This window comes from Amphibalanus amphitrite, unplaced genomic scaffold (genome assembly GCF_019059575.1).
Source record: "Amphibalanus amphitrite isolate SeventyFive unplaced genomic scaffold, NRLGWU_Aamphi_draft 000155F_arrow, whole genome shotgun sequence".
Taxonomy (NCBI): domain Eukaryota; kingdom Metazoa; phylum Arthropoda; class Thecostraca; order Balanomorpha; family Balanidae; genus Amphibalanus; species Amphibalanus amphitrite.
The window spans coordinates 330,137-351,636 of NW_024881650.1; the positions used below are offsets into that span (position 1 = coordinate 330,137).

Consider the following 21,500-nt stretch of genomic DNA (forward strand, 5'->3'; position numbering starts at 1 on the left):
GTTCTGTCCGAATTAGCTAAGGTGAGATCAAGGCTCTATAGGGTGAGATTATCTAGACTTATTCTAACGATGCGTTTTGCGTTTGCGTAAACTTCTTATGTTTGCTATCGTTGTTGTCCAGTACTTACTGTAAATTGTTCAATACAGTTACAAGTGATTTTATCCGTTTTAGCAAAGTTTGAATTGAATTTGGCAAAGTTAGTGCAGAAGTTCTTCTGTCAAGCTAATAAGACAGAGCAGAAATTCTACTGGCCGTGAAACATTACAACGGACGGATGCCTTGCCAGTATCAGGCACATTCTAGTGTCGAAGCTGTACCTACATTTATTTGCAGTGTAGGCATAGGCAAGCGCATAAAGTCGACCCTTACCTGGCAAAATTTTTTATCGTTGGATGTTTTTCAATAGGAACGTGATCTTGATTTCTTACTTGAGGTAAGAAATCAGAAATCTTACCCACGCCCCGTTGAGGTCTGGCAGGTTCCAGGTTCTGTTTGGGGGGGGCAAAGGGCGCCCCGTCGTACCTCCGGAACCAATAGTTGGATCGGAAAAATTAAAATGGTATTGGAAAGAAGAGCTCTTCGAGATGCGCAAGATTCTATTGATAACCTCGATATATGACCTGTGACGTCACAGGCAGTTCAAAACAAGTTTAAATCGGTTCAATTTGCAACGAGAGGTCGGTCATAAATGAGCGCTCTAGGTATCTAAAGTGGGTCTGGGTATGCTGTATAGTTATCATCAGGGGGTGTCGAAGTCTAGTAGGAAAATCTGGCAAATTCCCTGCGTGACGTCACGTCGGGGATGACCGACGACACCTTGCACTGAAAGATACGGCAGAACGGCTATTTTTGAAAAATGATTAAAAATACTTTTGTGCTGTTATGACACATAAAACGCTTTTCAGCATGTACCTCATCATGTGATAAAGGCATATCCGTGGTCGAAAATACCTGAGCCCCTCCCAATTTCCAACCACCGACCTCATAAGCAAAGGATGTAAGCGTAATCCTTAAGGGCGACTTTTCTATACATATCCGTACATATGCGTCCTTATGGAAATCGGTAGTGTGGCGATTGGCGACGCGCGCGACATCTGTGTGGCGACCAAGTGGCGACTGTGGCGACACCTGGTGGCTGCTTTTCTGCTGTATGTAGGCATTGGGGTTTTGCCAGATGTGGTTCCTACTGCTACACCACTATGTTAACCCAATACTAGAAAAGTTATTTTGCTAGTAAAAGGCAAGCAAATTGAAAGTTGATTTATAAAATTGCTTATAAATGATTACGAGATAATAATAAAGAAATTTTGATTGAATAATTATTTAAATAATCAACCGTGAAACTATATTCTGGTAGGTTTAGTAGAAATAAGTCCGTGCAACCTTGTATTTAGGGCCTTGGTTATCATATATCTGCCATCTGGATAGTCATTTGAATGGGTGATTACCCGTGAAGTCACGAAAGAGGTCAGTCTCGATCAATCAGAAAACACTTTCGTGAATCGTATGGAACGGCATGCTGAATTGTAAATTTATGAAGGCATGTTATACATATGCAGGCACCAAAAAACTTCTCTCCTTTACCATTTTTCTTGGACCTATGACGTCATAGGAAAGTCAAAAAAGTTCAGACTACCAGTTTACAATGACAAACATTTTATTACGTAAAAGTGACCTTTGCCACGTAAAAGGGACGACAATGTTCAACTTTAGTCAGGAAAAGATGGATAAGCATCATAAATGTCATCCTAGACTAATGTTGAGTAAAAGTACTGAAAACAGTGTGTCGTCATACAAACAGTTGCTATTATTTTTAGTTACTCAGATGGCTGTATCTCTGGGAGTTTCAGAGATATTTTGTTGAAGTAACATGTGTAGCATGTGTACCTAACATGTGTAACATGTGTAAAGGCAGTAAGATGTTCTCTGATATGTTTTCCGTTATTTTTGTTGGAAATTTATCCGAATAAAAAGTATCTCAAGAAATCTAAATATTGAGTTAGAAAATCTCAAGAACTTGACATTTCTACATTTTTCGAAATTTTTAGTTGGGCATTTTGTTTGCTATGCTCTTCCGTATCTTCGGTTTAACTTTTTGTGTCTAAGTTGATGTTCTGATTTTCTAAAGAAAAATATCCGTGGACAACTTTTTTCGACCAAAAAAGGTTGAGCATGACCATGGGCGTCGCCACCACTACGGACACTACGGGCAGTGTCCGTACAAGTTTTGGAAGGCCCGAAAACTTGTACGGAATGTCCGTACAAGTTTCGACGACTGCAAAGCAGTCTTTGCAAATGTTTTGAAGTAGCTGAAAACTTATCGTTATCAGTCCCCTATTTGCGGGTAAAGTTACGGTCCAAGGCCGCCCCAAAGTCAATGTCACGCAAGAGTATTTACTATTTAGGGTGTAACGAAATTATTCGAACATATATTTTTCGCCATATCTGTTCGCAATTTCTGTATTGTCCTTTGAATCGTCAAAGCGGCCTTGTGTTGACTGCCAGTAACTCAAACGTGCCGGCCGTCACCGGCGTCAATCATCCGGCCAAGATCCAGATCTGGAGCATATTCAGCTGCTTGCGATGTTCCAGCTGTGCATTGTGCCACAGAAGACCACCATCAGTGACGAATATTACCGGAGCAACATCCTGTCAGACAAATAGTGAGAGCCGCTCAACTGGACGGCACGGGAGGGCTCGGTTTCTAAAAGCGCACTGAATTTTGATTCTAACCACGCTGCCTTCGTGCAGGCTGAAGGGCTACATATACATACGTCCGTAGGAGAATGAAAAGTTACGCCGGGAGAAGCTCTTATCCTTCCTTCTGGACTAACGGGATACGGCTTGGAAATAGTTGTCATCCTAATTCCATCGAGATGTTATGGACTTTTGTCCAGCAGGAGGTGAATAAAGGGACACCCGGCGTCAGGACCAATCAACTGTATGTAGGCACATGCTAATGCGGCGTCGGTCCACATGTGCTTGAAAACCAAGTAGCTGGAATGCTCCAGGCATTTCTAAATATGATCTTATGAAAGATGGCTAATGGCTATATCATCGTCAAAAGGAAAAAACTCAAGTTGTCTTGTTTCTTACAGCGGAAAGAAAGGTGTCCGGATAATTTCGTTACACCTTCTATGGGCTATTTCACTGATCGTCCGCCATAATAATTCTGTCACTTTTGCCATCCCGAGGCTCTAAATGTTAGAGCAAAAGAAAATGAAAGAAAATCGTGACCAGCGACTTCAAATACAGCAAACGAGACTATTCATGTGTGAAAGTCAACCAAAGACCATAATACCATTCGAGGTCACATGAGTTCAACAGAAAACTTGACCTTTTCAAACAGCCTTTATGTCATTCGACGCGTCTTGATATGACTAATGCGTTGGTACCACTGTCTAAGACCCTTTTTGTTGAAGAAATATGCAAAAAAAGCCGCAGCTCGGGGTCGCTGAACTGCCATCTAACCTTCAATGTAATGTAGGTTAAAGGTAGTGTGCCACCTTTGAAAGATTTCCCATTTTATTTTTCCTAGGATAAGAAGCTTCTAAATCAAAAATATCGCAAAAAAATCAAAAATGGGCCTGGAATAGTGCCTTTTTCGCCTAAAAGTTTATCGGTTTTTAGATATGTATAACAACTGTAGTGGGCTCACCTGCAAACAGGCGTCGGGCAACAATCGCGAATGCGGCGCACTTGTGACAATAAGCAAAGGTCATTATAGTGTTACGACCATACGACGTACGGGAATGAGTTATCAGCTGTCTAATCGTAGACAACACAATGTCGAGCCTTAAACTGTAAGCCCGTATTGGTATTGTTTCTTTTATTTGGCTGTCGAACATTATTTATGGTTTGAAATATGATTTTATGTAAAATAATTGATATGAAAAAGCCGTCTTATAAGTTATGACCCCATTTCACCACACGCAAGTGGCAGAAATGACAATGATCAGCTGACGCATTTTTCTTGGCCGAAGTCAGAGCGCGCAGCCCGACGCACCACCACCGCACCACAAAGTATGAGCAGAAGCCGCGCCCAAAGCCAGGGCCCCGGTAACGTGAGGTAGCCGAGTCGGGGCAGCGTGCGCTGACCCAAGCCGGGGCCGCAGCTTTGGGCGCGGTCTACCGCATCCCCGCGGGCAGCCCCGGGCTATCACATGACACCGGGAGGACGCGCGGCTCCGGCTTGGGTCAGCGCACGCTGCCCTGACTCGGCTACCTCACGTTACCGGGGCCCTGGCTTTGGGCGTGGTCTACCGCACCACCTAACAGGCGTGTTCGAAACCGCAGGAGCTGATGATGAACGGGTTTATCGAAACTTGATTGGATGAGCATATCGGTAATAGCGATTTCAGTGTGTGCATTTATTGTTCATAGTGGTGTGAAATGTGGTTGGGGTACGACCGACAACCCGTCGGGGCGAATTTCGCACTGGGGTACTCAAAATTTGAAGAATTTAAGACGTTTCCATGAGTTTTGAAGGTATGGATAAGTTCTAAAAATCCGGTTCTCCTTATCTGGGCCATTAACTCCATACGGTCCAAGAAAGCTGGCACACTACCTTTAAAAAAAATGTGTTTGTATTTTTTTCCGAAACCCCTTGGCATTCGGGGGCTACCGCAACTATTCGTCCGGAGTGGGGGGGGAGGAGGACGAGGACGAAAAACACTCTCCGCGGGCCCGCATGGTTAACGCCTCTGACGAGTGCTACGGCTGACAGAATGTGTCCGTACAAGTTGGGGAGCCGTGGCGACGCCCCTGAGCATGACCTCAGTTTGACCTCTATAACTCGTGACCTGAGATGGCCTAAGACCATATTTTTCAGGTGATATATGAAATTGATACCTGGAGAGGTACTGAAAATTTCTAGCCGAAATTCGTAACGGTTTTTGAGTTATCGGCGAAAAGCCACAAGGGGACCCTTTAGCCTCCCAACGGGTAACGGGTTAATTGATTGACCGAAACTAGCCCATATGCCTATGATAAAAGCCGTACCCTAGGACCTAGAAACAATGTTGAAGTTCTCCGCGAATAAAAATTTGTTACGGATGCAATGCCGCGCTACCCAGAGCCCTGTTCGGGCAGCGCATCCTACTGCAAAATTTTGCACCACGCATGCGCAGTAGGGGTCTCTCGGGTGCCAGGCTCCGCCCTTCGGTGTATGACGTCACATGTGTGACGTCGGCACGCGCAAAATCTTTCAGTTTTGCGCAACAAGAAAATAGGAGCTGCAGGAGGCGAAAGTGGCGCGAATTAAAGTTTACCGTCCTAAATTTCTTATTGTAAGCGGTTAGTATGGTGTTGTTTTGGTATCATTATCTTTGTTTTCAGTGGCACATTGCTATTAACCACATTTGAACGCATTTTATTCAGTTTTTGAACGAAAACCACCAGTCCATCCGCGCCACGGTTCGTCACGCGTCGAATAATGGCTGCCGCGGCCCTCGGCTCTGGCGGCCCGGCGGAGAGTGGGCGGAGCCAGTGGCTGACGTCATTCCAAGTGTGCCGTCACACGCTGCAAAATATTTTGCGCGGACCCGAACAGGGCTCAGGCCCGTGTACCTACATGTGTGACGATTAGATAATGTTGAGGCCAATTTTGCCTAAAAGAACAACTCGCTTCTTTATTATTTCAGCTGAGCATTCTGCACGCTCCCCCATGGGAGACAGAAGACGACAGCTGTGATCCTGGGCATGGACCTACCGCAATGGAGGTAGAAGCGGTTCGCGGAAAGAACGCATCCCTCGAGTCCGTCCTGAAGGTAATCACCGGCGTCACTCCGTTTTTAGTCGCGTCCGTGCTATAAATGTGTAGCTGGCGTCCTCGGGACAGTGCTCCACCTTAAGGGGACAACAGACCACGTCTGGCACCTCCCCATCTACAAAATGAACACCGACCACGCCATAAGTCAGCGCGAGCATTGACCTCATCTATTTGGTAAAAAAAGGCGAGCTCCGATCAGGGACTTTGGTCAGAAAATCAATCACCTTATCGGAGCATAGCTTTTTGTGTCAGCGTTTTAAATAGCTCTAACGCAGCCAGAAACGGGCATCTAACCTCAAGCATTTAAAGGGACTATCCCACCTTTAACATGGGGTTTGAGTTGAAGCCAAGTTTGCGGCGAGGTTCAGAAACCACTATCTATCTAGGTTGCAACCCCCGCGGCCTCTTGGTGTTGATGAAATTCGTTCCCTTCATTTGAAAATGGGCCTTGTACAAGACCCTATCTTCAACATGGAGCGGCCGTTAGTGTGACGTCACCTCGCTTAGTCATTCTGATTTAAATGGGTTTGTTCGTTCAAAAATCGCTTAAAACTTGGTCTGAACTTTGTTGTGGTGCCTACAGAGTAAAAAGAATCAGCTTTATGACAGTAATGTGGCCTGGGGAAGGAGGTAATTTTGGGCTGTGACGTCACATATTTGAAAGTTTGTGTTTGGAATATGGGAAGCCTAAGATGTTTAATGAAAAATAAATGCCAGAACCGTGTTCCTGGTCATATTATATTATTTAAATATCCATTTGAGTAGGATTGCGGGTTTTTTGAAACGCTCAGTTTTTGCAGCGAGCTTTTTCTCTTAGGGCCTGCGAGATATCCGCGGACAGACATATCTCTTCAGCATTGCGCGCTACACAGGAATGCGGCTGATTCACGTGCGATTGTGAGCGAGGTGCTTCCCTCCGGGAGAAATTCGCCGTCCCCATATGTTTAACACAGAGCCGAGCGGCGGCTGACAGGTGGCCGGCTCTCGGGAGATCGGCAGCCGACACTCGAAAAATCGACAACCCGCCGCTGAATGCGCGTGCGGCAGTGCTGAGCCGAGTCGTTCCCACGGTCTGAGGTACCCCCAGTTTGAAGATTCGGCTGTAGAATATGTAGTTTTAAATACGTAGTTTGACGTACATCTCGGAAAAGTGAGATACGGCCAGAAATGAGTTTGGGTCCCTCCGTTCTGAAGATTCTGATCGACGCCGATTGAAATAATTCGCCGTGCATATCTCGGCTTATTGACGACCGATTGACACGGGATAAACACCGATCGATACCAAATGGCTCTGTGTGTGGGGGGGGGGGAGTAGAGTGGCAAGTTTTCCTACCCGACGAACCCGGAATTATCCCGAGGGGGTAGGTGTGGGAGTAGAGTCGGGGGAACGGGGGGGGCGAGTGCAAGTACCAAGTACTTTCGCAAGTACCAAGCAAGTACCAAGTACTTATGGAAATACCAAGCAAGTACCAAGTACTTTGGCAAATACCGAGTACTTATGCAAATACCAAGCAAGTACCAAGTACTTTGGCAAGTACCGAGTACTTTGGCAAGTACCAAGCAAGTACCAAGTACTTTTGCAAGTTCAGCAAGTTTTTCGCCAATATCGAAGCTTCTAGACGTCCGATTGTCACCGGGAAAACACCATTCGATCCCAAATTTTCTCCCGAAGCTTTTTATGGCCAAAGCGACGCGGAGCGAGCCAAGATATCTTGTATAACTATTCTATTTGCGTCGGTTTGCGGGTTTTTTGAAACGCTCAGTTTTTGCAGCGAGCTTTTTCTCTTAGGGCCTGCGAGATAGCCGCGGACAGACATATCTCTTCAGCATTGCGCGCCACACAGGAATGCGGCTGATTCACGTGACAAACTCGATGGCGGTCCCTCCATCCCGGAGAAATTCGCCGTCACTATATGCTTAACACAGAGCCGAGCGGCGGCTGACAGGTGGCCGGCTCGCGGGAGATCGGCAGCCGACACTCGAAAAATCGACAACCCGCCGCTGAATGCACGAGCGAAAATGAGCGAGGTACCGCCGTTCCGGAGATCCAGGCACTGCAGCCGGCGGCCGGCCGGGGTCGCCGTAAATGCCCAGTCGGGGCAGGTGCTGCCACCTGTGCAGTCGTCCGGCCAGAGCCGCCGTGCGCGGCAGGTCCGCGTGCGGCCGCCAGAGGGATATCGCCACGCGCGTCGCTTCAAACCTTACGAATCTACAAAAAGTTAGCTAACTTTAATAAGAGAGACGGTAAAGCCACAATTCCAACGCTGAATGTTGGGCAAAAGCAAAGGGATCCAACACAGCCATCTGTATTTACCGTATTTACCCTTTTCAGTCAGCAATAAGCCCCAGCAATCGCACCGCTGTAAAACTCGCAAGCTGTTCACCGTGCAGGGTATTGCATTATAAGCATCCACCGGCTCGCATTGTGCAGGTATAACCGCAAGATAGGTAGGACGCGAAAAGCAGGTGGGGAATAATAGGTAGGAAGGTGAAACGCATTTCCAGCAGGTAGGATGCATTTCAAATAGGTAGGAAAATCTGTTCAATTTGTAAATAAATTATTGAAAATTCAACAAAGTGATCTGAGACCTTATTGTTATTGTTAACAATAAGGTCTCATATCATCAATAACAATAAGATTGTTATTGATCGTCGTCTGATTTAAACGTCAAAAAGTTACAAGTTTTTAGCGGTATTTAGGCAAGTAAATACCAAGTATTTTTAGAACAAGTTCTTTGCGGTATTTAGGCAAGTAAATACCAAGTACTTTGGCAGGTTTTCAGTACATTAGCAAGTTTTCAGTACATTACCAAGTAGCAGGTGATACAGCAAGCTGGCAGGTATTCTGGCAAGTTCAACAAGTTTTTCGCGAATATCTAAGCTTCTAGACGTCCGATCAACACGGGACGAACACCAATCGGTCCCAAATTTTCTCCTTAATCATTTTATGGCCAACGCGACGCGTAGCGAGCCAAGATATCTTGTTAATATACTATTTGAGTAGGATTGCGGGTTTTTTGAAGCGTTCAGTTTTCGCAGCGAGCTTTTTCTCTTGGGGCTTGCGAGATAGGACGTGACAGACGCATTCACTTAACATTAGCAGAAAGACACAGGAATGCGGCTGAATTCTCGCGCAGTAATGAGCGAGGGTACCCCCAGTTAGAAGATTCGGCTGTAAAATATGTAGTTTTAAATACGTATAGTTTGACGTAGATCTGGGAAAAGTGAAACACGGCCGATTGACGTGCAGTTAATGAGCGTGGGGTCCTCCGTTTTAAAGATTCTCATCAGCGCCGATGGTAATAATTCACCGTGCGTATGTCGACTTATTCACGACCGATTCACACCGGACAAGCACCGATCGATACCAAATCTGGGGGGCGGGGGGGGGGAACTGGGAAATGGGGGGGAGTAGAGTGGCAAGTTTTCCTACCCAGCGAACCCGGTACCAAGCAAGTACCAAGTACCTTTGCAAGTACCAAGCCAGCACCAAGTACTTTTTGCATGTTCCAGATACCAAGCAAGTACCAAGTACTTTTGCAAGTACCAAGCAAGTACCAAGTACTTTTGCAAGTCGAACAGGTTTTTTGCGATTATCTTAGCTTCTAGAAAGCCGATCGACACGGGACATACACCATTCGATCCCAAATTTTATGCCTCATCATTTTATAACCTTTTGCGCCGCGAAGCAAGCCAGGATCCCCTAGTAAATATTCTATTTGCGTCGATTTTCGGGTTTTTTGAAACGCTCAGTTTTTGCAGCGAGCTTTTTCTCTTAGGGCCTGAGAGATACCCGCGGACAGACATATCTCTTCAGCATTGCGCGCCACACAGGAATGCGGCTGATTCACGTGCTTTTGTGAGCGAGGTGCTTCCCTCCGGGAGAAATTCGCCGTCCCCACATGCCTAACACAGAGCCGAGCGGCGGCTGACAGGTGGCCGGCTCGCGGGAGATCGGCAGCCGACACTCGAAAAATCGACAACCCGCCGCTGAATGCGCGTGCGGCAGTGCTGAGCCGAGTCGTTCCCACGGTCTGGCGGCCAGCTGGGTGGGGGCGGGGTGGGGAGTGGGGCGGCCGATTGCCAGCCGCTTCTCCACGGGCAGGTGCTGCCACCTGCGCAGTAGTTCCACTGGCGGCCGCCAGGCCCGTGTGCGGGCCGTGCGCGGTAGTTCCGCCAGCGGCCGCCAGAGGGATACCGCAACGCGCGTCGTGTCTAACCTGACGAAGCTACAAAAAGTTAGATAACTTTAATAAGAGGGACGGTAAAGCCACAATTCCAACGCTGAATGTTGGGCAAAAGCAAAGGGATCCAACACAGCCATCTGTATTTACTGTATTTACCCTTTTCAGTCAGCGATAAGCCCCAGCAATCGCACCGCTGCAAAACTCGCAAGCTGTTCACCGTGCAAGGTATTGCATCATAAGCACCCACCGGCTCTCTCAACTTATGTGTAATCGCTTAATAGGTAGGACGCGAAAAGTGAGTGACAGGCGACAGGTAGGTGGAACAAGATACGAAGGGGAGGTGAAATAAATTACGAATTGAAATTAAGCACAACTCACATTGCAAACAATCCTTTGCAAACAAATCAAATCGATCTGAGACCAAGGCAAATTCCCAAAGTCTTTGATCGTCTAAAGACGTCTGATTTAAACGTCGGAAATGAACAAGTTCTTTGCAGTATTTAGGCAAGTAAATACCAAGTATTTTAGAACAAGTTCTTTGCGGTATTTAGGCAAGAAAATACCAAGTATTTTAGAACAAGTTCTTTGCGGTATTTAGGCAAGTAAATACCTTTGGCAGGTTTTCAGTACATTAGCAAGTTTTACAAGTTCTTTGCGGTATTTAGGCAAGTAAATACCAAGTATTTTAGAACAAGTTCTTTGCGGTATTTAGGCAAGTAAATACCTTTGGCAGGTTTTCAGTACATTAGCAAGTTTTCAGTACATTACCAAGTAGCAGGTGATACAGCAAGCTGAAAGTTCAAGTTCTTTGCGGTATTTAGGCAAGTAAATACCTTTGGCAGGTTTTCAGTACATTAGCAAGTTTTCAGTACATTACCAAGTAGCAGGTGATACAGCAAGCTGAAAGTTCAACAAGTTTTTCGCGAATATCTAAGCTTCTAGACGTCCGATCAACACGGAACAAACACCAATCGGTCCCAAATTTTCTCCTTAATCATTTTATGGCCAACGCGACGCGTAGCGAGCCAAGATATCTTGTCCAATCTATAAAGTCGGGCACAATTTAACTGGTTTTAACAACATTTTAGAAGGTGGGATAGTCCCTTTAATGTTTTCTTAATTGACCACTGGTCGGTATTTTTTCTTGACAGTTTTAAACTGATCGATGGTTTGTCACGTTGCTTGCGATGGTTGGTTGTCCTATTGACGCATCGTAATGCTAGTAAACATTACACATATTATACCTACAGCACACTCTAGCATTTATAGTTAGATATATTTTTAGTTAGATATAAATTGAAAGATGTAGCTTGTTGTATCTGGTTCTAGTGTAAAGGTACGAAACTTTGTAGCTTTATACAATGTAGGTATAGGTACAAAATCATGTACCTAAATCATGCGTGATGCTTACCTATTACCCGCTCCTGGAATGCAGAATGCTTGTTAACACTTAACCCGCGCACCGACGGGGGGGCGGATATCCGCCCCCCCCCCCCTGAGGTTTTTCGCGGATAGCGGGAAAACCGCGGCGCGTAGCGCCGCGAAATTTGGTATGACTATTCTCTCATCAATTTTACACATGGTGTGCAAGTTTGAACCTCCTAACTTTTAAGGTCAGGTCACCAGGTCACTTTGAATGACCCAACCTCAAGTCACTTTTTTGCAACTTTGTCACCGTGCCAGAGCTACAGTAGATGTCGGAGGCCTTTGAAAGTCGCAGGATGTTATTAGGTCATTAGTAGCTACAATTTGTATATCTCGGAATTTTGATGTCGGTGACCTAAGGTCAGGTCAATTTCGCGACCTCCCCATTATAAGTCAATGGGGGAAAAATCAACTCCCTGTTTTTACCACTAAAACGGGTCGGAATGGCCCCATATACCATACATGACTTCACATACGATCAACCTTCACTACCTTGAGGTCTGTTTTGCTGTTGGGCAGCTGTAAGGTCATGTGACGTCATCAAAGGTCACCAAAGGTTTTTTGCCAATAACTCCTTACAGGAACAAGATACAGCCGCGCGGATGGTCTCATTGTGTTCAGCTCGTCAAGACGCATCGAATGATATACATGATGACCTCGAGGTCACGTGACCTGAGGTCAACCTTTGACCTTGACCTTTCGAGGTCAACATATATATCATTCGATGCGGATTGACGAGAGGATCACGATGATGCCCTTAGTTTGTTCCTATCTTGACTACTTCGAAAGTTATTCGAGAAAAACCCTCTCCATATCTAGCGCCGCCATTTTGACTTTTTCGACCCCTGTGACGTCATCTTTGACCTGACCTGAAAATGACCTTAGTAAAAATTGTAGACCTTGTCCGTGCGTATCCGATGCCGTTTACCGCTTGTCGCTATCTTGCTTCGTTCTCGAGATCTCAGGGGGGGGGCGGTCATCCGCCCCCCCCCCCCGTCGGTACTAAGTTGGCGCAGACCCCCGTCGGTGCGCGGGTTAACCCCCATGGGCCCAAGGGACGTTTTTCGCCCCGTGACGTATATTTGCGATGGCTTTCAAACGCTTAGCGATAGGAGTGCGAAACTTTCAGCATGCCCTTCCTCCTCCATCAATTTGATATCTTTTGAAGCAAGAAATTTTAACCGGGTGACCCGATGACGTCACAGGATCGATTTCCCCAGACCACTGCAAGGCAAATTTTGACGGCACCAAACAACTTCCATGGTTTTAGAGATGAAGACAAGTTACAGATATGGCTGGGTGGCATTTGAACTGAAAAAAAACGAAAATAATTTTGGTGACCTTTGGCGAGGTCACCATGTCAGGTGAAGGTGACAAATTCAAATACTGGCACCGGCTGCGCTTTTGATCCCAAAATCACATCCAAAACATGTAGGACGTAGCTGCAAGACAGTGGTCGATATAAAAATTTCAGGTCGGTTTGAGGTCAGGTCAGGTCAGGAGAGCCGAAAAGGCATCAATGTGCCTAATTTGCGAGTAACGCTGATTTAGTGAAAGCATAGTGAATTGCAACAAAACGAATTGCATTGCTACACGATCCATAAATTAGAAACTAAAAATACCTCAGCTAGAAAATGTTTTGCAACATCCTGAAATTCTACAGGTAGGTGTATTAAATAAGCAAAAAGAGCGAAGTTTTAAGTCAGCTTACAAGTTACAACATGTCTTTGACCTTTAAGTTTAAACACATCACCAACCTTCAAAAAAATGTTTTCATTCAGTCTTCCCGCCTTTGTGCATGCATCCATGCTCTGGAACACAAAGCTTGAGGTAACTACACATGTGCTGGTTTTGCTTTCGATATCTCTGCTTGTAAATTTGACGATAGGTCCAAGGTTTTAGATTCTTTAGAATTGTCTTGATGGAATCTTTTGTTTTATACCGTTTTTGTTTCCGCACACTCTTTATTTACGAGGTTAGACAGGAGATTAAAAACATCCCCTCCCGGACTGGCTTTGCCGGGATTGCCCTCCGCGGCCAGCCGGGTTAGTGGCCCATCCGCCATGATCTCCCTTTCACCTTCCGTTGATGTTCTGTCCAATGTTGCAGCAAATGCGCGATGTGGCGGAGCGTAAAAAGGAGCTGGAGCGTCAGCAGCGGGAGGTGCAGGACCGGCTGAAGGAGAGGGAGGCAGCCCTGCTGCAGTCCTCGGCCGGGGACCGACAGGCCAGCGCAGACGCCGTGCAGGCGCTAAAGAGCACGGTACGATGGGATCGTATATTGGGGCAGAAGCGCACGGTACGAACTGGGATCGTATACTATATGGGGTAAGAGTGAACAGTACGAACTGGGATCGTATACTATATGGGGCAGGAGAGAACGGTACGAACTGGGATCGTATACTATATGGGGTAAGAGTGAACAGTACGAACTGGGATCGTATACTATATGGGGCAGGAGAGAACGGTACGAACTGGGATCGTATACTATATGGGGCAGGAGAGAACGGTACGAACTGGGATCGTATACTATATGGGGCAGGAGAGAACGGTACGAACTGGGATCGTATACTATATGGGGCAGGAGAGAACGGTACGAACTGGGATCGTATACTATATGGGGCAGGAGAGAACGGTACGAACTGGGATCGTATAGGGGAGAGTGGGGCACATTCGTGCATGGGGCACATTCGTTTTCAGCAGTTTATGGGAACACGAGTGACTGCACGAGCTCAAGGTAAATTATGGAAATATGTCTATCATTGCCGCCCTTCGTTCACCGTAGAAGACAACACTGTACCTGCTGTCATGCTTGATAAAAACGCAAATTTGTAATATTCGTGAGCTTTCCAAACTTTTCTCATATCATCCATTTTCGTGATCCTGACTCGGAAATGTGGTTCAGCTTTTCAAAATTGGGGGTGAAGAAGCCCACTCTATTCACGGAACTGCTGCAAACTTGTTTGTTGAAAAAGTGTCATTTTTTTTCAAAAAGAAATTTTGAAATATATTACTAATAACGTTGTGGGGCAGGTTCGTGTACGCACTGCCTGGGGGCACATTCGTGCATATTTTTTTTTTTTAGTTTTTGCGATTTATGACTTTATCTGTAGTAGGGTTCTCTAATGACGCTCGCCTGACTCAGTCTCGACTGCTTGCGACGTCGTGACGAGCAATTCACGCGAACTTGGCGAGGTCACCGAGGCCGGCAGTTGGCACATTCTTGTTGGCCAGCCCATTCTTTCTACATTTGTTGTGCAATGCATTCTTGTCGAAAGGAATCAAGTGAAATGACCCCCTGCCAATTTCCTTTGGTAAATTTCTGGTAATGCCCAGTAATTTCTCGAATTTTGCCGGGTGAACGGAAGTGCCCCATCTCTTGAACGAATGTGCCCCATAGGTGGGGCAGTTTCGTGCAAATGTTCAGAGTTAATAAAAGTCATTTTTTCTAATGGAAGCAATAATTTTATAGGATAACTTTTAAAGAGGAAAACTATCTGCAATAGTTCCTTTCCATACTACAATCAACAATTTTGCCATTGCACTAACCAAAGAACAGATATATGGGTTTATCCATTTTTTGCACGAATGTGCCCCACTCTCCCCTACTATATGGGGCAGGAGAGAACGGTACGAACTGGGAGTAGCAGACGCCAGACAGGCGCTGAAGAGCGCTGTACGAACTGGGATCGTGCAGGCGCACGCAACAATTAAAAGAGACTCGCTGCGCCGGTGATAGAATTTCACGCAACATTTTTTTGTGAAGGGCTACCTACTGCATACTTCATACTCAAAAGGGATTTTTTATGAAATCGAGCAGGTTCAACCAAGGAAGCATGCTCGCTGCCCTTGGGGGTTAGTGGCACATATTTCCTGGATAACACATAGGAAAGTATATTATCTCCCGATGTTAGCTTAAGCATACGAGAGTGCAGTCTACTCCAGAGACCGTCCCGAGGACCACGATGCGAGCCGCCGTCTGTGCTGAGACCGCCGAGCACACTCCGAGCTGTGCTGTCTGTGCTGAGACCGCCGGGCCAAGGAGCACACCCCGAACCGTCGTCTGTCTTTAGACCGCCGGTTGACGGCGGCGGCCGGAGGGCGGGTCGATGGGTCAGGCGGCGGGCGTAACACTCGGATTACACGGCACAGCCCGCCGGCCAGCGGGCACCAGTCTTGCATGCTAAACTGGAGCTCAGCGCAGCTTTATGGAACAGGAAGTGTCACGACTCACTACCGCCGGAAGACGATGATGCGTCACGCCGCTCAGAGTTTTCTGTTTGTGTTCTAGCTCCGGGAACTGGAGAAGAAGGCAGAAGTGCAGTCGCTGCGCCATGAAGAGCTCGTGCTGGAAATGGCCGCCATCAAGAAACAGAGCAAGACGAAGAACTGGATAGACGCCAGTCCCGAGGGCACCGTCACACCAGGTATGTGTACCTACATTGTTCTAGTATCTCGGTAACATATTTAACGCTAATAGGCGTGCTCATTCCCATCAAGACTCAATAGAGGTATAGCCTACTACCCTCAAATGTCATTAACGACACACGGAGCATCGCTGCCGCTCCGATATTGTTACCACCATTGGCTGGGGTGATCAGGTCACAATGCCGCTGTATCACCAGCACCAGTATCCCGTGTTACTTGGCCCAGTACGGAGAAGGACCACTAACGCGTCATGATTGAGGCATTGCGTATGACCATCAACAGTGTGGCGTGCATATTGGTAGGGAAATGCAGATGCAAAAATATGTAATGTGATAACCTTTTTTGCGAAAAGTCGATAGCAATGGAAATGATCTGAATGAAGTTTGGATATAAAACTGCGCCCATTTAGATGAAAGATTCCCTTCGAAAGCTTAAGATGTCGTGCAGGCGCACATTTACATAAATGGAAGAAAGTAACCGATTGAATTCATTCTGTTACGAAGAGATGAGCCTCGTTTATTGTTGTCGCCGGTGTTCCGCCCGGTCGGAGGAGGCGGCAGAGGTGGCGCAGGTGTTTCCGTGCCGTGCCGCGCGGCCCCCTCGGCTCCCACGTGTTGCCGCCGCCATTCAGGCGGTCCCCAGGTGATCGGACACGGCGTCCCTCTCTTCCCAGACTCGTTCCTGCTGTTCAACGGCAGCACGGCACGCTCCAGCCCGCTGGGAACGGCCGTCACCCCCGCCAGTCTGGAGGGGCTCAACGACCCCCCGCCGGCCGCCGGTAAGTACGTACGAGCACGGCGGGGTGCTTATGTAGCTTCTCAGCGCGACTGTCTGCCACTTCAGGGAAAGGCGATCGATCGCAGCTCCTCTCAGGCCCGATCAGGAGGTCCTTACCACGGTGACTCGTCAAGAGGGTCGTGGCTCTCATAACTGAGCTGATTCCTTCCAAGATGGCTCCTTTCTCCTACCAAAGTGTCGGCCGCGTACGCCCGGGTCCCGATGACTGCACACCGATACCGGTTCACTCCGTGGCTGCCGGTGTCACGCGGAGACGTGCCGCCCCCGACTTCGCGGCGGTAGTGGGGCTGTCGAACGGTGGACTATCCGTCAGCGCTCAGCACTGCTGCCCTGGCGGGCGGCGGCACCTCGGGCGAGGAGATCGGCGGCCACGGCCGCCAGAGAGGGCGTGGGATGCTGCAGACCGTGGGACCGCCTACTGGGTCTGAGGCCGCCCACTTGCTACGATCAGCGACAGACACATGGGCGGTGCATACGAGTAGGCGGCGCGTAGGCGGCACATGGGCTTTACAAAACTAGCGCATACTTCAATTGCTTATAAACGAGACAAGGGCGACATATAAACGGCCATGAACGGCACTTTGGTGATGCATTGACGATATAATTACGAGCGGCTCCAGAGACCCATGGACATTGAACAGTATATTTCAGCACCGACAACGCAAGACGGCACAGTATTGCACAAGAACGGCACATGGACGATACATGACAACTAATGCGTTAACAATAGGTACACAGATGGCATCCCCGTCCGTCTGCTTTCTTGTTGCGGCGCAGATATGTAAGGCACTCAATGACGTTTTACCTACATCAGAACAGTCGGTACGATTGCGGCACACACTCACTTCATCTCAAGGTGCCAATGAAGCACTGCGGTGCTTTGACTGTTGGTGCCTATAGTTTGCAATAAAAAGGTATATCACAAATGATTGAAGCATTCATTGAGCCTGACGCCATCAGCTTATGCCCACACACGCATGCATGCCTACAGCATAAGCAGCAAGTTGTTTTTGCAAGGTTTTAGCAGCCGTTACGTTTCAAGTGCAGTTAGACAAAGATTCTAGACAAAGTCAACGCACGACTGGGACTACGGCTGCTTCAGAAATTGAGGCCCTTATGGAGAAATATGATGAGCACCGTCAGGATGGTGACGACTGGAAACGGCCTGGAATGGCCGGTCGGCCTGAATGAATTGTGGTGGCTGGTGCAGCGGACTTTTCAGCGAGGCCTCGCTCAGATATATCCTTCGTTGCTACGATATTATGGTATTGTTATGCATTTTATACGTTTATCATGTGTTTGGGTCAATAAGAGGAAATAGGCATCCATTATGTGCATTTCCATCATGTGCCTACTACGCATAGCCAATAAGAACTAAGCAGGATGGCCCTTGCCTCCCTCCTGCCCTGAAATCAACGTCTTAACCCGCGAGTTGCTGGGGGGCGTTAAACGCCCCCACTTTTTTCGCCGGGCCATAGCATAAAAACGGCGCGCCGCAGGCCAAATTTTGGGTACCTGTAGGGAATTGAATAAAGTGTATTCTGACAAAGTTTCAAAAAAATCGGTCTGAAAATTTTTGAGATATCGAGGTTTTAGTGACGTCATGATTTCTGCCTTTTCGACCAAAAACGGCATATGTTCAAAAAATCATATAAAATCACAGAATAGACATACAGACATGCCGTAAACGCCATTAGCCTGCCAATACCATGAAAAATCAAATGGCTATCTTCGATTATTGATTATCGTTCCGCATTTTCCAAAATCTTGAACTGAATCTTGGCAATTTCTCGTGACTACTTCACGACCATGATACATGCATTTCTTAAATTGAACTTTTTGAGCCAAACACGTACACATATGATAAAATGAATGTCACCATGCTATTCTACGCCCCAAATTACCCATAAAACATGTGTCACAGGCTGCGAATATCAGTTTTGATTTTCGGGATATTTGCCTACCCGGTTGACCTGACCTTGACCCTGACCTATGCTTGACTGACCCCTACATGGAGCTGATACTCTTGTAGGCCTTATATGATGGATTGTGCACCGTTTTGACAGAGTTTATGACGAGAGGCGCCCATTGCGAAGTCCTGAAGTCCATGCTACTGAAAGCCCGATTTCAGGTGTTTGACCTGACCTTGACCCGACCTGTGACCTCAAAATTCAACTTTAAAGTACTCATCTGAAGCGTCTCGTCGCGTTCTTTCGTTTCCCGCTTCGTGCGTTTCGCTGCGCCTATTGGTTCTCGAGTTATCGGCTGGGGGCGTTTAACGCCCTCCCCCCCCCCCCAGCAAACGTGGGTGGCGAAATACTCCAGCAACTGCCGGGTTAAAATTTTAGATTTTTCGCTCACATGTTCAGGGTAGGGACTTTGGAGCGTGGTGGAATGTAATTACATACTTTGCACGCATACAACCGTTTTTTTTTTAACACCATTTGAGCTATTACAATTTTTGTTGAAGTTGATCGCTGCAAGCTTTCTTTCAATCCTTTGTTCTCATTTTAATTGAACGACGCCTTTCTAATCATATCCCGTCCTACACGTCATTGGGGAAATTGAATGACGAACTCTTTTCTAAAGCGCGTGGGCTTTTCTCATCAGGCGGCGCGAGGTTTTCGGCCGGTTTGTGCGGCTCGATCTGGCTCTGGTTCATTCTGTCCGACACTGGCTGAGCTACGGGCCTCATTTAGCTAATGGCACCGGTGAATGAGCTGGGCCGGCCGGCGGGGATGATTCGGTTTGAGGCGGTGGGCGCGGCGGCCGCCACATGGCGCCCCGTTCCCCGGAGAGGTGGCGGACGAGCGGTGCCGCGCGGTGGGTGGATTACCTACCCCGAACGGGCGCCGGCTCAGTGGCCTGGACGCGGGGACAGGCGGACCAACTGAGAGAGAGAGAGAGAGAGAGAGAGAGAGAGAGAGAGAGAGAGAGAGAGAGAGGGAGAGAGAGAGAGAGATTCTCCTCCTACCATGTACTGCTGGTGAACTAATTTGCGCCATTATCACTAATTTTACCAGATCCTTTCGTGTAATCGTGCCCGTCCTCATTGCCAATGCCTACGTAAATGTGCGCGACTGCGGCCACGCCTGCGGCTGCGACTGTGACTGACACGGAGCGTATCCCCCCCCCCCGCAGAGTGGACCGGTCGGCCGAGCGACATCCAGCTGACGGCGCCGCCCTCCAGCCGCTCGCCGGCCTGCTCCGTCGCAACCACCATAGACCTCGACGGCATCATGGCCAAAATCGAGAACGACAACAAGATACTGGCCGAGCTCGACAAAAACCGCTCCAACATCGGTGAGAGACGCGCAGAAACAGCAGGAGAGGACCGAATGACTTCATTTGAAATGATGGGAGTACTTCCAAAAGTCAGATGAGGATGTGCTTATATAAAAGTGAAACGCCAAGACGTAAGACAGGCTACTTCTCGATCCTTCAAAAGTGGGATAGCTTTAGCCGTTCTGTTGACCATGCATCACTCAGGAAACATTCGACTAAAACATGACTGCTAAGCTGGCCGAGGCTTTATTTAGACAGCGTTAATAATTGAAGCTATTTTTCAGGCCTGAGCACCAGTTCTTCAATAGCTGCCACTAGCAAATTCAACTCCACGATTCCGACGACTTTCTCGACCTCGCGGGGAGTGTCTATCGGCGGAGCCAGGCCGTTGAACCGTGTGGGGACGACTCTGGGCCAAGTGACGGGTCAGCTGACAGCCAGCCACCCCTCCGCCATCCCCAGTCAGCCGGGGCTGAGCAGCCAGCCGGGACTGAGCAGTCAGCCCGGACCGGCCGGTCAGTCCGGGGTGCACAACCACTCCGGGCTCCACCAGCCGGGCGCTCTCAGTCAGGCCGGCCTGGCCGCCCCGACAGTGCTGTCTGGGCAGCCGGGAGTGCTCCCCGCCGCGCCGGCGGTCCCCACGCAGTCTGTGCTGCTGAACAGTGTCGGAGTGCCGGGTCACAGCGGAGTGACGGCCGCCGGCGGACCGCTGCTGGGCGGCCACTCGGTGCTGCCGGCTCTCCCCGCCGTCAGTCAGCCCCCGCTGCTCAGCCAGCCGGCGCTGCTGCGGACACACATCAGCCAGCAGCCCAGCCTGCTGACGGCGCACATCAGCCGGCCGCTGACGTCCGCCGCGCCAGCGACCGGCACCCTGCTCCAGGGGCGGCCCGGAGCCGGGCTGTCGGCGCTCCACCCGACCGGTAAGGACCGCCCCGGGCCGCAGACAGCCTCCCGATCCGGTAAAGAGCCGCCCGCAGTCGGCACCGCGGCCGCCGCGGGCGTGCTGCCCTGGCAGCGGCCGCGGGCAGAGCGCTGTGCGCCGGTTATACCGCTCAGCTCATTACGTCGTCACGGTAATTTTATGCCGGCCGTTGTGATCTTGAGATCCAGACGGCTATTCAGTTTACGGCTATGCTCCTCCACAGCCTAAGTAGGCGTCTGTGCGGTTACTTTAGTTATTTATCTTGTCCGACACGTGCTATAGAGGGCGGGGATATAGGCATCCGGGAATGGGAGCCATTAGATGTCGTATGTCCTCTGGCCTCTCAGGGACACATGGGCACGTGTCTCCCTGTATGAGGGCAGGTACACAAAGTGCATGCCAAAATCCTTAAAAACGAAATTTTCATTTCTGCTGAGTATTTTTCAATGCCGAATGACGTCTCTCTACAAAATGATGTGTTTTGTAAGAATAAATCGAATATTAGTTTATCAGCTCAACTCAGCTTACCGAAAACGATCGGCAAAAGACATGCTCCATCGTTAATATTTTCAGTCTGTGCGATGTAAGGGAATTTCAATCACGGAGTCTCAGTCCTAAGTTCAAGCATTCAACGATTTACTTACTTTTGTTCCTTCGCAAGATTGTTTAGATAAAAGGGACTCAC

General features: G+C 48.3%; 1 protein-coding gene across 1 annotated transcript in view; it reads left to right on the top strand.

Moving 5' to 3' along the window:
* The first annotated feature begins 5,650 nt into the window (after window positions 1-5,650).
* The window catches only part of LOC122383096 (peripheral-type benzodiazepine receptor-associated protein 1-like), a 76,161-nt gene continuing 60,311 nt past the window's right edge, over window positions 5,651-21,500 (top strand). The window contains exons 1-6 of the mRNA XM_043369215.1: window positions 5,651-5,769; window positions 13,493-13,645; window positions 15,674-15,809; window positions 16,484-16,588; window positions 19,750-19,911; window positions 20,178-20,813. Coding sequence (XP_043225150.1) covers window positions 5,716-5,769; window positions 13,493-13,645; window positions 15,674-15,809; window positions 16,484-16,588; window positions 19,750-19,911; window positions 20,178-20,813 — 1,246 coding nt within the window. The 5' untranslated portion in view covers window positions 5,651-5,715. The remainder of the gene's footprint in view (window positions 5,770-13,492; window positions 13,646-15,673; window positions 15,810-16,483; window positions 16,589-19,749; window positions 19,912-20,177; window positions 20,814-21,500) is intronic.